We start from the raw sequence: 15,584 nt of genomic DNA, 5'->3' as shown, positions 1-15,584 counted from the left end.
TTTTATTAAGCACCTTGTAATACATTTATAAAAAAAAATTATATGTGACAAAGTATATACAACACTTCTTTGCACAACATGTACAGGCGAACAACTTCTACAAAATCTAAATATTTGTAAGCACATAAATACTGTATATTTAAATTGTTGTTGCACGAATATTGTCACCGATCACCTAAGGTCACAACGCGTAATTCACGCTTTTCTGGAAAACTGAGGGCGCTGTTGCCGTAAAGTCATTTCAGGAAGACACTGTTCAGTTTAGGGGTTTTCTGTTCAAATTGTGAACCCAAAAATGTGACCACTGAAAACATGTGTGAGAAATGGTTTCTCACTGGCTTACTGCTATGTACTGACACACCGAATTACCAAAAGAACAGAAAATTTACGACAACAAAATCTCCAATATTCTGGCAACTTGTGGTGCTGACTTTAACATTGAGGTTTCTGCCTGAAACGGTGTCACACATTTTACTCTTGAATATTGAAATTTGCATTACCAAAAAGGCATCAGAATACCCTTGAAAATGGCAAAACAAGAATTGAAGATTTGAATAAATGGGACACAAAGGTGCATTTTCGAGGATTGTATTACACAAAAATACATTGCATTGCCCTTTTAAGTATCTGGGAAATTGAACAAGAACTGTCAAGTACATGTATCACTTCCAGTCATCAGCATGGTTTTCCAAGGGATTTGCGAGGTTCCTGTTTAGTGTGTGTACTGTGGCGGGCCGGGGTAGGCTGGAGCTGACGGGTAAGCTGGGTACGCAGGAGCAGCTGAATAGGCGGGTGGAGCGGGGTAGGCTACCGGGGGTGAGGGTGCGTGTTGCCCGGTGGGGTAGGCTGGAACGGCCACTGGTGGGGCCTGAAAATAACACAAAGGAAAAGGCGATGATTAGATAAATATTTAAAGAAATGAATCGGCCACAATCTCTTGTCTGTCTCCTATTCTTATTTCATGTGTCCAAGATTCATTTTGTACTATAGGCGATTCTTGCCTCTTCTTGGCATGAAGCCTATCTAGGACTATACTATATAAACAAAACAATACACACACGCACGCCCATATGTTTTGTCCACAAATCCAAATTGGGGACCTCTCGGGAATTGGAGAAACTCTTGGCCTCTATTGTTCAACGTCCCCTATTGAATGCAGAAGAAACTCACACATAGCTCGTTTTTACTGTACCCATGAGGACCTGATCCTTTCCTCTTTGTGTTCCCTTTTGTTTGTACTAACTTTTTGTCAACAGCTCCCATAAGGTTTGTACACGAATTCTCCCGAGGACTAGTGCCCACGTTCTCGGGCCCATTGAAATCGTCCCAAGTCCTTAGTCTGAACGGATAACCAAACCCAAATCAGCACTTTCCCTGCCGTTTTTATCTTTCAGGGAACTGGTAATCGCTGACCGCAACTGAGATTTACTAGTTAAAGAGAGAAGCAATTTGGGGACAGAGAAGGAAAAGAAAGGTCATCTGGAAAGGATATCCTTTCATTGCGGACTCAATTCAATACACTGTAAGCATAATAGAGACGACTGGAAATACGTTTATTATTTAAACGGAGGTACTCGGGCGTGAACTCACCTGTACGTGTACAACTGCTGGCTGTTCATATCGTCTAGACGCCGCTCCGATCGCTGCACCGACTGCCAGGCCGGTTACGATCCCACCGTGGTGATGATGACCATGGTGGTGATGGTGATGGTGACCGTGCTGTGAAGCAATCAATTCAAATCATATGTCAGATTTGTATCTAATGTCAGATTTGTAATCTCATCTAGCATTATGAGGCTTGTGTTAAAACGCAGCAGGTCCAATGTTAACCCTGACAACAGAATATCCCAGGCCTAAATAAGAGTACCAACTACCAGTTTTTAATTTATTCATAAGACGGAATTTTGTGTCGGGGTGATGTAAATCAAATTAACTTTTGCCCTCCACCGACGTATAAACACTGTACACTCAGTGTGTTACCTCCCGAGTAAAAGTTGTCTATTTCCCACTTTTTAAAGTTTTTTTTTTTTGAATGAGATTGAACCACCTTATTTAACATTTCTTAGGTTTTTTTTCTCGAATACTTACGTGGTGACCAAAGAGTCCATGTCCGTGATGATGATGGTGATGCAGCGGCATTTTAGACAAAACAAATTGACGATCGAAAATATTCAAGTAAAATATCGGAATGCGTTCGGTTTGAAAATGATCAGTTATCCGACGCTCTCTCAATTTATGGATGTGGAAATGTTTAATAATAATAGCTTGTCACATGATGATTGCGCGTTCCTACGTCATCAAACAAATACGTCATTGGTTTCTGATTGTCGAAGCACCGCGTGACTACAGTTAGGCTATACAAACCAAGAGTACTATTTACAATGGTTTCTTATCGCAAGGACCAACAATAGTCGCTGACAATGGAAAATATATGCGGGAAAGGTTATTCTAAAAACAGAACATTAGTCACTTTGCACGTGTGTTCATATACCCTATTCAACCTACGTCATGTACCAGTCCACATGCGTACTACGTTTTGAAGCAGACGACAGCGTTTATGTAGTCTGGTTCGCAGACCAAAAGATTCGGACTATTTTTTGATGAATCTCAGGACAGGTAGCCGCCAAGGCACGTGCCCAAAACGGGAGGAATGTCTCCAGGTTCCGAAAATGTCCAAAGTGTGCCGAATGCATTTCGTCGACAATCATGGCGCCCGGCTATTTTGGGGTATAGGTAGGTTTTATCTACCTGCCATGGGTATTGAAATTTTCAAAAATGAGTTGGCAGTTAATATTCATTGCTTGCATTTAAAAAAAAAAATTCAATGATGAGTTTGTGCATCCAGTATGCACTCGCATCGTACGAGGGCCATGGCGAGCTTTGCTGCGTCATGTACTATTTTGGATCTGACAACGGTTACAAAACCTCAGCATTGTCTCCATTCGGCTTCGCCCGCTATTTGGGTCCCTTACTTTGAAGACCCCCAGCTCAACATTAGTCACTGTTCACAGAAACATTACTCCATGATATTAAGAAGTGTGTGATTTTCTTTTTAATTGATTGGAACATCAATGGTAAACCCACACCGCAAACGTAGCCTAGCTTTGAAAAAGGGCCATCATGTTTATTTTTTTTAGCCAGCTGGCGGTTACCTGACCTACGATTTGGACGTCAGGGCGTCAGTGAATTGTCAGTGAGGGAACCTGACTACGTTGTCTACGCATGCAGACGACAAAATCTGAGAAAATAAGTAGCAGGGATACTTAAGTGGTAGAATGGACAATCGGAGACATTATGAAAGTGATTATTATTTTTTGAGACCACCCCCCAAAAAAATATTGTAATCTATAATGCAAGAAGAGTGAAATTGTGAAACAACCACTATTCTATGCTGTACCCTAGCTGGGTCATAATGTACCCGTGCCCCCCCCCCCCCCCTCTGCCATGTGTACGTTTTCAGAATCCGCAGTGGTAACTGACAAGCAAATATGTCTGAAAAGTGTGGACGGTACACAGATTTCCATGGTTAGATTCAAACTCTACAGGTGACCCTAGTCTCCACCCTCTTTCTTACCGCTAGCGAAAAAAACCTCCCCTTAATCCTGTAGCACTAAATTCCTTGCTTACGGAAAGCATATTTCACGGGTTAGGGAGGAATGTTGGCTTATGCCCATGCGTGCTATGGTACATCCTAGAACTGCAAACAGGGTAAGTACATATTATTTTTGCTAGCACCGTTAGTAGTAGCAAAGAACGGTGATCGTAGGCGCAGAATTCTTTGGTTAACCAAGCCAAGGAATAGGGCCCTGGCCCCGATCCGACCACTGTTGGCTTTTACCCAGTGGATCGCCTGCAGCCCCTTTCTTTAAACCATCTTCACTTTGCCAACCTTGAGCAAGGTTTTTGTCATCAAATCATCGTGTCTGGTTAGTGTCTTTTAAAACCCATTGAGTGCCCCTCTCCTGAAAATGAGCCCCCCCCCCCCGTAATCTCTTCCACCTCCCCCCCCCCCCCCCTGTAATTGGGCCGCGACTGCCACAAGAAGACAGCAAGAATACATGTAATTGTTGATTTGCTATTTTATCAATGTTGGTGTCCTTAAATTTTGCTTTATCATTTCTTAATAGTATAATTGTAATGATTACTTTTTAGTATTTTTAAATTAATGCATTCTTAATATATATTGTTACAGCTTCACACAATTCCGCTAAAGGTAGCGAGAAAGCTGATTTAATAAACCATTTATCAATCAATCAATCAATCTTTATTGAGGGCGGGATACAAAGTTCTTGAAAAGGGAACTCGCACATCCGTGCTGAAATGTAGACAGGTATTTTTCACCAGACACTTGGCCTCAGTAAAATCAAATAGTGGAGGGACTTGTTGTTTTTTTAAAGGTATACACTCTTTAAAATTATTGGAGGGGGACGCTAGTGAAAAGAAGGCACTTGAATGGAAAAGGGCTGTCTTTACACAATATTGCGGTGGTAAATAAACCCTTACCACCCCCACCCCGCTGTACTAAATGTGTGCCTTATGCTGCGTGTCCATATAAAGGGGGCTAAATAACTATATTATTTCGTTATATATTCGAGAAATCAAAATTAAAACAGGTATAGGTAATCGGTATTTATATTGTTTTTATTCATCTACCCAAAAATAAGTTATATTAAACAGCTTATATAATACATTTTATAAAAAAAACATAATATGTGACGAAAGTATATACAAGCAGTTCTTTGCAAAACTAGTACATGTGAATAAATTATACAAAATTCCAACAAAGAAAAACGCAAATAAATACTTTATATTTAAGTGGTTGTTGCACGACATTCTATAAACGGTTTCACCGACTTGTTTGAAGTCATAAACAAATTGGTCTTTCGAAGAGACAAAAGTCTAAAGACAAGCAGACAAACTTTCTTGAACACAGAATGCTTGGTTTACCTGTAGTAATCCTGTACTAATAAAGTACCAGCCAAAACAATGTATGTTTTTGCTGATGTAATTTTTTCGTAAGATAGAATCGCCATCTCATAAACACCAGGGACAATACTGAGTGAACTGTGTTTGTTATAATACATCAGTAAAGGGTAAAAACCCAATATTCAACGTACATCACCCCGACGGAAATTTCATCTTATGAATAGTTTTCTTGCAGGACCCGCTGGATGTTTTCTTTTTAATACCACATGTTGTTAGTATATTTAGAATTATGCTGGAGGGCCCTATATATGCAGAAGTATAATGTTTAAAACTACTGCATCAATCGAACCACTGCTGTAGTGTCATGGCTACTACATTGGATTACAAATCCGATGGTGCGAGTTCGATTCCCATTGGATGCTATTTAAAGTCCGAGAACCTGACTTGCAACTCAACGTTCTTCGAAATACGCCCATATATGCATGTGTACAAATAAAAAAAAAAGCGTACGGAAAAAAATAGATATCGCTACCCGATGCTATATCAGATTCCAAACAGCCAGCTGACCCCAGCAAACTCGGACGTCTGTACAAGTAAGCAAGAGGTCGTGAGTTCGAATCGCAACCGATTGATTTGTTTCTAACACTCGCCCGGGTCAACACTTGAGTATACAGTGTTTATATAAATAAAAGTACGTCAGTGAAGGGAAAACCCAACATTGATGTGGGATTTTTTTTGTTCAATTAATGCAATGTGACGTTCGGCACTTCGGCTACTCCTTGACATTTTATCAAGATGTTTACTTCCTTGTTGTGTTAGAAAGATTGTTGTGCTTTGGCAAGTGAACAACAAGTGTCCAGTATCACATCAAGTCTTCAGTCTGGTTTTCCAAGGGAGATGCGAGGTTCCTTCTAGTGTGGGTACTGAGGAGGGCCGGGGTAGGCAGGAGCTGTAGGGTAGGCAGGAGCTGACGGGTAGGCTGGAGCTGACGGGTACGCTGGAGCTGCTGGTGTAGCGTGTACGGCCGGAGCAGCTGAGTAGGCGGGTGGAGCGGAGTAGGCGGGTGGAGCGGGGTAAGCTACCGGCGCTGGAGGTGCGTGTTGCCCGGTAGGGTAGGCCGGAACTACCACTGGTGGGGCCTGGAAAAATAACAACAACAAGGAAATGGCGACGATTAGAGAATTATCTGATTGAACAGTGGCTGTGCCAATTTGTGCCAGTTTTCAAAAACTGAAGGTTTACAATTTGAAAAGGGATAATGTTGAATTGAGTATCTGTCTTTAAAGTAAACGAACGTCAAAAACAAATCAGGTTTTTTATGGAAATCGCCAACCACAAGGCCAAGCCAAGGTGGAACCAAACAAGAAACAAACAGAGGAGAATATGTTGATATTGTATTCAAAGAGCGAGAGGTTTTAAGACGGGGTAAAGAAAGATAGCAGAAGGGATATCCGTTCGTTATGAAATAAACATAGATAGTCTACATAAACAAAACGGGGTAATTTGTCAATGGAAGAAACAGTAACAAAAACTCACCTGCGCAGCAACTGCACGTCGCTCCCGTCGCCTAGACGCTGATCGAATCGCTGCACCGACCACCAGGCCGGTTATGAGCCCACCGTGGTGATGATGACCATGGTGATGATGGTGATGATGACCGTGCTGTGAAGAAATCAATTAAAATCAATTGTATCATCTCCAATCTAATCTAGCATGCAGAGGTTTGTGTTAAAGCTGAGTACGTCAATTGACTGATCGTTTGAAATAAAAGTAAATGTGTCTTATCATTTATTCATGTACGTGTAAACTTTGTTTGTTGTCGTAATATTTTGTGGAATTTTGTTTTTTTTTATAATGCATATACGTTATTATATCATTGTATTAATATGCTGTTATCTTTTGTATTGCTTTGCACTACCTTATATATTTGCTTAAACTAATATCATTTATTTATGTTTATATCTTAATAATGGTATTTTTAATTTAATTTTAAACATTACTTGATTAATTTGTTTATAGTTCTTATTTTAATTTTTCTTTATTTTTGTACAGGGCCCTCAAGGAAAGCAGTTTTAACTGAGGAGGCCAGCCTGTTTAAATAAGACTGCAAATAGAAGAGTTGCCGAAATCGTGTGTTTCGTGGTCAAAAGATTGCGCATGGCTTTTTACTTTCTTCTTGAAAAGTGTATAGTATCCACCGAGTTGAACATTCCACAGTTAGGTTTTGAAGACTCTTCTTTGGATTTTGAGTGGTGCTTTTATTGGAAACAAACGAAGTACATGGAGAGTAAATGATCCTATAATCGTACTATAATTGAGTTTGTCAAATTATTACTCAAATACTTACGTGGTGACCAAGGAGTCCATGTCCGTGATGATGATGGTGATGATGCAGCGGCATTTTTGACAAACAAAATTTAACGACAAAAACAACACAAGTAAATTATCGGTATACGATCGGTTGAGGAATGAAAAGTTATCCGACTCTCACTCAATTTATGGAAGTGGAAATGTTAATAATAGCTCGCCCCATGACGATTGCGTGTTCCTACGTCACGCAAGTACGTCATTGGTTTCCGATTGTGGAAACACCGCGTGACTGCAGTTGGTATACAAGCTCAAGGACTTTTTACAAAAGGTCAACAACAATAATATGCGCTGACAATGGGTATACATCAGGGAAAGGTCATTCTAAAATTAGAACAGTACTCGCTGTGTTCACCTTTCACACAGCGGTGTTTACCAAACCACGGCTACATCTGCAGTTCATCTGCAGTTCCGCTTCCGGATAAAGAATCATTTTCTAAAGGCCAAACTCGGGAATAAATATAATATTTCTTGTCTGTTCGTCCGATTTCAACGATTTTAAAGATGGAATCGGTACAGTTCTCGGGGGGTCGCGGGGCTGCATACCCGCGGTTAACAGTAGTTCATTTTGCTTTTGCGGTCCCTGACCCACACAACTGTCATTTGTCTTGACATGTATTCGGATTTTCGTCCCAGGTCCCCGCTACTGTCTTACTGTACTTGTTGTTTGTTGTTTTATGATCGTTTTACTCAATTTTATTTTGTTTTGTTTTTGTGATGGTCGAATAAATAATAATTATAATAGTTCTGAAGTTTTATATTGTAATAACTTGATGTGCCTTCATGCAGTAATTAGAGCCAGTATTGGCGTAGCCAAGATGGGGATAGGGGTCCTGGGGGAGGGGCACGTCTTTCCCCTCCCCCCCCCCCACCCCTGCTTTTCAAATTTTCAGCACTAATATGGTGGCGTGGAAATTTGGGTGAAGTTTTCTTCGGTCCACCATTGGTGACCCCTTAATGCTTGTGCCCCCGCGGGCCCCCACTGCACAGAAAATCCTGGCTACGCCACTGGCAGGAGGGCCACCAGGAGGGTACATGCCTCGGATGGCCTGGGCGGGCCCTAATACCTCCCCCTCCCTGTTACGCCACTATAATTATACACCTGCCAAAGGATTTGCACGTTTTTGCCTCCCAAAGGAAACGTGCATTACTGAGTCAAACCATGGGGAAATAAGCCCCTATAAAGGGTTCATACGATTAATTTGTCTTAGGAACACATTTTGTTCAACCTTCTACTCCTCCTAATTGTATGGAAACTATAAGACACCCCCCTTTTTGGTTAATTTTATTGAGAAGTGCAATTATTTAAAGGTTTCAAATGATGCTATTTCAGAAAAACACTTTTCTATGTTTAGGGGTTTTCTTTTCAAATCGTGAACCCAAACTGTTCTCATTGAAAACATCGCTGCGAAAGGTGCTTACTGCCATGGACTGACACAGCAACGATTCATCCAAGAAAAGAAAATTTAAGACAGCAAAGTATACAAACTTGTCGCACTTTCATGCTGAAATGGTTGTAACATTGCGGTTTCTGCCCAGAATGACACCACAGTTTTGTTCATGAATATTGAAATGTGCATTAGCAGAAAAACAAAAAAGGACACTAACAAATTGAAAATGGCAAATCAAAAATTGAAAATGAGGTTAAATGGAACACAAAGGTGAATTAAAACAAAACATACATTGCATGGGCCCTTTAATTAAAAACGAAACACATTCCTGGATTAATCATTAAACTTTGAAACATCCGATCTCGTGATACGCTATCACGCGTCTAGTGCTACACACACAATGATACACAGTAAAACGAAAGCAAAATTCATGATCTGGCAAGTCTCTACATTTTTTTGGATGTGCAATGACTGTATACCGTGGACCAGAGATCGTGTGAATTGATGATGAAATAGGAATTTGAAATATTGTTTCAGTAATTATATCTTGAAGGGAAGGCTATTTTCAATGCAATCCTTGAAAATGCACCTTTGAGTCCAATTTTACCTTATTGTCAATTTTCGTTCTGCCATTTTCAAGGGTGTTTTATTCCCATTTTGTTGTGCTATATCAATTTTCTATATTCATGAGCAAAACTGTGGTGTCATTCCGGGCAGAAACCTCTTACGTTACAGCTATTTCGGCACAAAATGTTGCTAGAATGTTGGATACTTGCAGTCGTAAATTTTCTTCTCTCTTCTTTTTTTTTGGGGGGGGGGGATTTGTTGTTGTATCAGTACATGTCAGTATGCCAGTGAGCAAAACCTTTTCACAAATGTTTCAATGAGTAAATTTTGGGGTTCACAATTTGAACAGAAAGCCCCTAAGCTGAACAGTATGAAAATGTTCATACATATTAGGGGAGTAGAAAGATGTACATTATGTTCCTAAGAAAAAAATCACTGCATGGACCCTTTTAGTTGTTTGGCTGAACAGGCCCAGCATACTATTCCATCTGTGTTTCCCTTTGCACTACTGAGAGGGTGAGTCAGAATGATTTGGACCCAAAATGAAAGAAAATATTTAAAATATGTAGCAATTATCAAAACAAGTGCAAAAGAGATATGTTATAGACTGGTATTTTGGACATATTTGATGAAAGTTTCAAGTGTATAAGAACACGCGCTAAGAAAAAAACCTCCGACCCCGGTTGAATGGTTCATACAATTTATTGAAATCGCGCACTGATGTGACAGCATTGTTTCAATAAATGTGTTGAACTCTGGAGCCGTGGTCAGAGTGTGTTTTAGCGTGTGTTCTTTGCTAGCGCTTTTCTTCAAAATAGTACATGAACATTTCACCAAATATGTCCAAAATACCAGCCTATAACATATTTCATTTGCACTTGTTTCGATAATTGCTACATATTCTTTATATTTTCTTTCATTTGGGTCCAGATCATTCTGACTAATCCTGTATTTCATTTGTAACTGGAACATCGGAAACGTATTTCCACTGCGGTATGGATGTGTCGTTTAACTTTTCATCTTTTTAGGTATTAGCTCTCGGAAAGGAACGCGACAGACATGAGTTTCAGCGATTATTTCAAAGAATAATGCAAGATGAAAAAGAGGAGTCCCTATGCCACATCTCTTTTTAGCATAATAAGGATATTAAAGAGTTAAACAAAATACATTCCCATGAGTTCAGAGACAGACGGAAAGTTGTTTGATATCATTTTGTACATAACAGTTTATTGAAATATATTTTACAAAGAATGTAGAAAGGAATACATAAATGTATCTTGTTCACACTTTTTCATCAAAATAATCATGTTCATAAACATTCAATTTTTCGCTTTAAAAGATAAACTTTCCTCGATATTTCAGGTAACAATTAAAATATGTTGTTTATAATATTTACATTGTTTCAACATTATTTGTTTAATACGTTTTAAACTTTCCTCGATATTTCAGGTAACAATTAAAATATGTTGTTTATAATATTTACATTGTTTCAACATTATTTGTTTAATACACAAAGTATTTTAGATAGAAACAAAAGTATGTTGCAAACATTTGTTTACATTGCAGTTTCAGGGATTGTCTTTAACGCAAAGCAAGAACATACCTTGATTCCAGTAAAAGTTGAACTGTTGCCGATTAAAGAAACATGTACACTGAGATGTATCAACTTATTGTAATAATGGTCCATAATTGACCTTAAACCGAACTTAAACAATTGCAAAAAAAAATTCTTGTACAAATATGCCTTCCCCTTTTATTGAAACCTTTGCTTTCTTTTGTCATTCTTCATTTTCGTATTCCTTTATCAGCCTTAAAGACCCAACTTAATGGTTACATATAAATCAAATTGAAGGGAACTTTGAAACTCATTCACTGTTGAAAAAAATGATCATGTCATCGCCAGCATGCATCATCAAACAAAGAATGCCAGTTTTATTTTAAAAAAAAAGACAGACAAATATATATATATACATGCATTACGACCATGACCTTAACAACATAACAGAAAAGCTTATCATTCAAGATTGAGGGCATATCTTCGTTCATTGGTAATAAGTATGCATAAGTAGCAATATATAGTTATGCAGATGTTGTTACTGAATTTGAATGACAAAAACTGCCCTGGCACAGTACTAGCGCTCTGCGCATGGATCGGTAGAAGCGGGGGATTTAAAAAGAAGGAAGCCACGACCCTTCTGTCCTCGCATTGGAGGTTTTCACTGAAGGTTTGCAAGTCTCGTTAACCGATGATGTAATTCTAGCGTGGATAAGCAGGATATCCCGGGGCTGATGGGTAGGCAGGCTGCGCAGGCTGTGGGTAGGCGGGCTGTTGGTAGACAGCAGGGGCGGGTGGAAGCATCGCACCGGTCGGGTAAGCTGGCGGGGCAGCAACTGCTGGAGGAGCCTGTAGGTGGGGTAAAAAAAAGAAAAAGGATGGATCATTCCTGCCTGTCAATCAAGAGTGTCTCTCAGTGACCAATCACATTACGTCATTTGGTCAGGTGACCGTGGTATACATTAGCAAACTCGGTGACACACACAGTGCAAAATTTATTCAAACCAGAGGTGGGCAGGGCTCAACATAGTTTGTTTCTTTGTTTCTTTAAATTTCCATTCATACAAAAAGGTTGTTACCCAAATTATAGAATAAACGAAATAGGTCATATAATAAATGTTGCATCAAGAGTAGAATAATGATATGAATGGATGTGACATCCGAGAGAAGGACAAAGCCTTCTGCAGAGGAGCACCCAAGACTGGTGCCGAATTACAGAAAAAAGGTAATGAAAAATATACAATCTATTTTGGTTGCATAACTTCAAATAAGATGTTTATTTACGAGTATAGTTGAAGCCACACTCGGCCTAATCGTGAGACTTAACACAAGAACACCATTATGAAAGGTTAACATCACTGTCAATATAACTTTCTCCAAAAATGTATTTCAGTTTATTTAGTTGAATTTAACTTAATTGAGACATCAATCATACCAGCCCATTCAATAAAAAACATTTATCATTATTATGAAGATTTGAATTAAAGAAAACCCGAACTAAAAAAAAGGCAACCGGAAAAATTAAGCGAAAAAAATCTAGGGACGATCAGAAAATTAAATCAAAAAGACAGACCGACCAGCAGTAATTTTGAAACACGCCTTTTAGAGTTTGTAATACTTTTACATGCAAGACATGTGCAGACGCTATGTCAGGTTAACTTGTTCTAAACACATAAGTACACAAATAGCCAACAAGAGGTTGGCTAACAAATGGATACAAGAAGTCACACGACTGGAAACACGTCTGTTTCTGCTCTATACTCACTTGAACGTGTACAACCGCAGGCTGCCGTTGCGCAGCACCAATGGCAGCCCCGACCGCAATTCCAGCCGCTACACCGCTGACGTGTGGGGCGTGATGATGGTGATCATAATGATGATCGTGGTGATCGTAGTGGTGATCGTAGTGGTGGCCGTGGTGATCGTAGTGGTGATCGTGGTGATCGTAGTGGTGACCGTGGGGGTCGTGGTGAATCACGTGGTGGTGATGATCATGATGGTGATCATCGTGCTGCATAAAAAAAGAGAGAAAACATCGAACAATTACTTTTACATGCAAACAGCATGCTGCAGTCATAAAATTAAACAAAAACCAACAAAACCCCCTACAAACCAACAAACAACCCAACAACCTAACAAACAGACAACTCAACACCCCCAACAAACAAACAAACAAACATACACAACGCAAAGACTATAATAAACTTTAAAGGGAAAATACATCATTTGCTTTTGCTGTAATTTTCAGATGATTGATTGATTTGGGGGTTTTTAATATTTAGCAAATATTGTTACACTGATTGTTACACTGACGTTGTGGGCTCGTAAATGCTATAAAAACCAAGAAAAACAATCAGTTTCATGTAGTCTGGTTCCTTGACTGAATTTAAATGAAACGGAGCACTTTATAAATATTGGGGAATCGTAAAGTCAAGGAACCAGTCAAGCTAACTCGTACCCGTTCATAGGTGTGTGAACTATTGCAAACAAATGCGGATTAAATAATTATGTTCCATTCTGGCTAGTATTTGAAAACAAACCAGTTTTTTTTCCAACACTGGTCTTCCGACCAGCGTTGGAAATTAATCAATAAAACCCACTTTTCTTGAAAAGGACATTACACCAGGTGCCACAATTTTACAGGATGCTTTAGACAATCATTTGCTAACAGTCCAGCAAGGTATTTCAAATTGATTTGGTATTTTTACTGTTTGAAGTTTGCAAATGCTGTATTTTTCCTTTAAGGTTTTAAGGAAGGTAAGTAAAAAAAAAGAAAGAAAACTACTTCCGTAGGCAGTGTAAAAAGATATTAGAAACAAAAAGTCTCTATTTCAATTTCAATTATACCACTTATTCTGAAAGGAAATTTGAAAAACTGCACCATTCTCAAGATCTTATTTGATCCCAGGCTTTAGGCATAACTCATTCAATTTACGCCACTATACTAAAGCCAAAGTACGCCAACCACGGTCTTGTCTCATGCAGTACAGTCCTTTTTTGATTTTGCATGGCTTTCAATTTAGTTGGGACAAATCCTTGCCTCAAAAGGGTAAAAATCAGAAAAGAAAATCTAGAAACCGACTTACATGGCCAAATAGACCGCCAAACAATCCATGTCCATGTCCGTGGTGATGATGATGGCTCATCTTGAATTTATTCAACAAATGAAGGTTCAACGGAACGGGGAAAAAAAGAGTCAACGCTGACAACTTCCCAAGCAATGAACGAATTTCTGCCAACTGGCCAAATTATACGATAGCCAACAACGCCCCGCGCAGTGGATGCCACCTGACTCCCTGCGTCACGAAAATACGTCATTGGACTTGTTTGTTTGCAAAGAATCTTTGATAATCAAAAACAAACAAGCAAACAATATCTAGCTTGTGCACAGAATCCAGGGCGGTGTTATTGCAAAAACCAAAGCAAAGGCGAGTTGGATTTAAAACTTGCACAAGGGTACCAAAGTATTATTTGATAAAAACAGACGAAGACGGAGTCAAGTGGTCCGAAAATAGTTATCGCGCCAAATAAAATACTCAAGTTGTAGATAAACTCGAGTTGAAAAATCAGGCCCAAAGGGCGAGACTTTGAACAATGACATCTCGCAAACCTTTTCTCGTTCTGAAACTGCAGGCAATAGGCACGCATGTAATTGGTGCCTACATGGCCTATTTAAGATGGACGACATGGTAGCAGGACGCTATTTACTGTAGGTAAATACAAAATAATTCACAGAAAACAGCGCCCTCTTATTGTACATTTAACTGCATATACCTATAGGCTAATGTCTTTAAAATCATTCACAGAATCGAACAGCGCCCTCTCACTGTACATTTAACTGCATATACCTATAGGTTATGTCTTTAAAATTATTTATATACCTTCTGGACTGTTTAATAAGTGCTTGTAATTCTGGGTACACATGATGTTTTAAGTTCTGGCGGGAGTTTCTACGTGTCACTTGGTGGTCAGTCTGCCTTTCTTTCTGTCTGTCCCAAAAGTAATTTACTAAAAGTAATTGACCAAAATAATTAACTAATTGACAAAATGTCAAGCCGTGAACATAAAATACACCCTTGCTGACAGTTTTCGGAACACATGTGTTGTTTTCATCGATGCACATGCGGTTTTTTTTTATTTTGCATACGTCTGTCCCCAAAATGTGACAAAAACCATCGAGCTATAATATCACACTACTAGATCGCTAACTTCGTGTACATAGTAATGCCTGGTGGGCGCATGCATGTTTGTCTGCACCCAGAGCGGCTTCAAAGCGTCTCCGCGCGCAGAATGAGGAGTTAGCGCTCTAGTAATTTAATATAAATCTATGCCTAAAAATGAGCCCCATACGTTTCCCACAGACAATTTTTCCAATTACCAAATTGTAGGATAAAAAGTGAACAAAATCAAAAAATGTTTGCAACAATTGGAAAGATGTTTATTAAAACGTATGTAAATGGAAGCAACGTATGTGCAGTAATGTTATAGTCACGAGGTATTCATCACAAATCACTTAATCTAGGGGCAGGTTCGCACAAGGACTATAGTTAACCATTGTTCGACTAACCCTTGCCTGAACTCTGTCTAGTCGACGATGGTTAACTACGCTAGTCGACTATTTGGAACCAACCTACGGGGGCTGGTTGCATCGCTGGTAACCATAGACGCGCACATTCATAACGTACAGCAGGGAGCCAGGATCCAGACGTTTTGCAATGACATTTTGACCAGCGTTCGACTAGAGACGTTCGCACTTTGCTATTAGTGCTCAGGCGTTA

At 39.4% G+C, this 15,584-nt stretch overlaps 3 protein-coding genes across 3 annotated transcripts; all 3 read right to left on the bottom strand.

The window, feature by feature from the left end:
• Window positions 1–378: 378 nt before the first annotated feature.
• On the bottom strand, window positions 379–2,261 carry LOC119734048 (transcription cofactor vestigial-like protein 2). The gene is made up of 3 exons (XM_038207447.1): window positions 2,089–2,261; window positions 1,591–1,719; window positions 379–868 (listed from the first exon to the last, which is right to left on the bottom strand). Exons 1-3 carry the CDS (start codon window positions 2,137–2,139, stop codon window positions 713–715), a joined length of 336 nt encoding a protein of 111 aa, XP_038063375.1. The 5' UTR covers window positions 2,140–2,261; the 3' UTR covers window positions 379–712.
• A 2,358-nt stretch (window positions 2,262–4,619) lies between these two features.
• Window positions 4,620–7,327, bottom strand: LOC119723125 (vitelline membrane protein Vm26Ab-like). Its single transcript, XM_038193709.1, has 3 exons — window positions 7,274–7,327; window positions 6,463–6,588; window positions 4,620–6,065 (listed from the first exon to the last, which is right to left on the bottom strand). The coding sequence occupies exons 1-3, from the start codon at window positions 7,325–7,327 to the stop codon at window positions 5,838–5,840; spliced, it is 408 nt and encodes a 135-aa protein (XP_038049637.1). The 3' UTR covers window positions 4,620–5,837.
• Window positions 7,328–11,355: 4,028 nt separating this feature from the next.
• Window positions 11,356–14,142, bottom strand: LOC119718737 (forkhead box protein G1-like). Its single transcript, XM_038194447.1, has 3 exons — window positions 13,893–14,142; window positions 12,572–12,817; window positions 11,356–11,655 (listed from the first exon to the last, which is right to left on the bottom strand). The coding sequence occupies exons 1-3, from the start codon at window positions 13,950–13,952 to the stop codon at window positions 11,509–11,511; spliced, it is 453 nt and encodes a 150-aa protein (XP_038050375.1). The 5' UTR covers window positions 13,953–14,142; the 3' UTR covers window positions 11,356–11,508.
• Window positions 14,143–15,584: the final 1,442 nt, after the last annotated feature.

This window comes from Patiria miniata, unplaced genomic scaffold (assembly GCF_015706575.1).
Source record: "Patiria miniata isolate m_02_andy unplaced genomic scaffold, ASM1570657v1 HiC_scaffold_1, whole genome shotgun sequence".
Classification (NCBI taxonomy): domain Eukaryota; kingdom Metazoa; phylum Echinodermata; class Asteroidea; order Valvatida; family Asterinidae; genus Patiria; species Patiria miniata.
Note: the sequence above shows the minus strand (reverse complement) of the source record. Positions and strands in the feature narration are given on the sequence as shown.

Coding starts and splice junctions, on each gene's coding strand:
- LOC119734048 (XM_038207447.1), bottom strand. CDS start 2,139: ATGCCGCTGCATCACCATCATCATCACGGACATGGACTCTTTGGTCAC. Junction 1,720..2,088: donor ATGGACTCTTTGGTCACCAC/GTAAGTATTCGA, acceptor ATTGCTTCACAG/CACGGTCACCATCACCATCA. Junction 869..1,590: donor CAGCAGTTGTACACGTACAG/GTGAGTTCACGC, acceptor TGTTATTTTCAG/GCCCCACCAGTGGCCGTTCC.
- LOC119723125 (XM_038193709.1), bottom strand. CDS start 7,327: ATGCCGCTGCATCATCACCATCATCATCACGGACATGGACTCCTTGGT. Junction 6,589..7,273: donor ATGGACTCCTTGGTCACCAC/GTAAGTATTTGA, acceptor ATTTCTTCACAG/CACGGTCATCATCACCATCA. Junction 6,066..6,462: donor GACGTGCAGTTGCTGCGCAG/GTGAGTTTTTGT, acceptor TTATTTTTCCAG/GCCCCACCAGTGGTAGTTCC.
- LOC119718737 (XM_038194447.1), bottom strand. CDS start 13,952: ATGAGCCATCATCATCACCACGGACATGGACATGGATTGTTTGGCGGT. Junction 12,818..13,892: donor TTGGCGGTCTATTTGGCCAT/GTAAGTCGGTTT, acceptor TTTTTTATGCAG/CACGATGATCACCATCATGA. Junction 11,656..12,571: donor CTGCGGTTGTACACGTTCAA/GTGAGTATAGAG, acceptor CCCCACCTACAG/GCTCCTCCAGCAGTTGCTGC.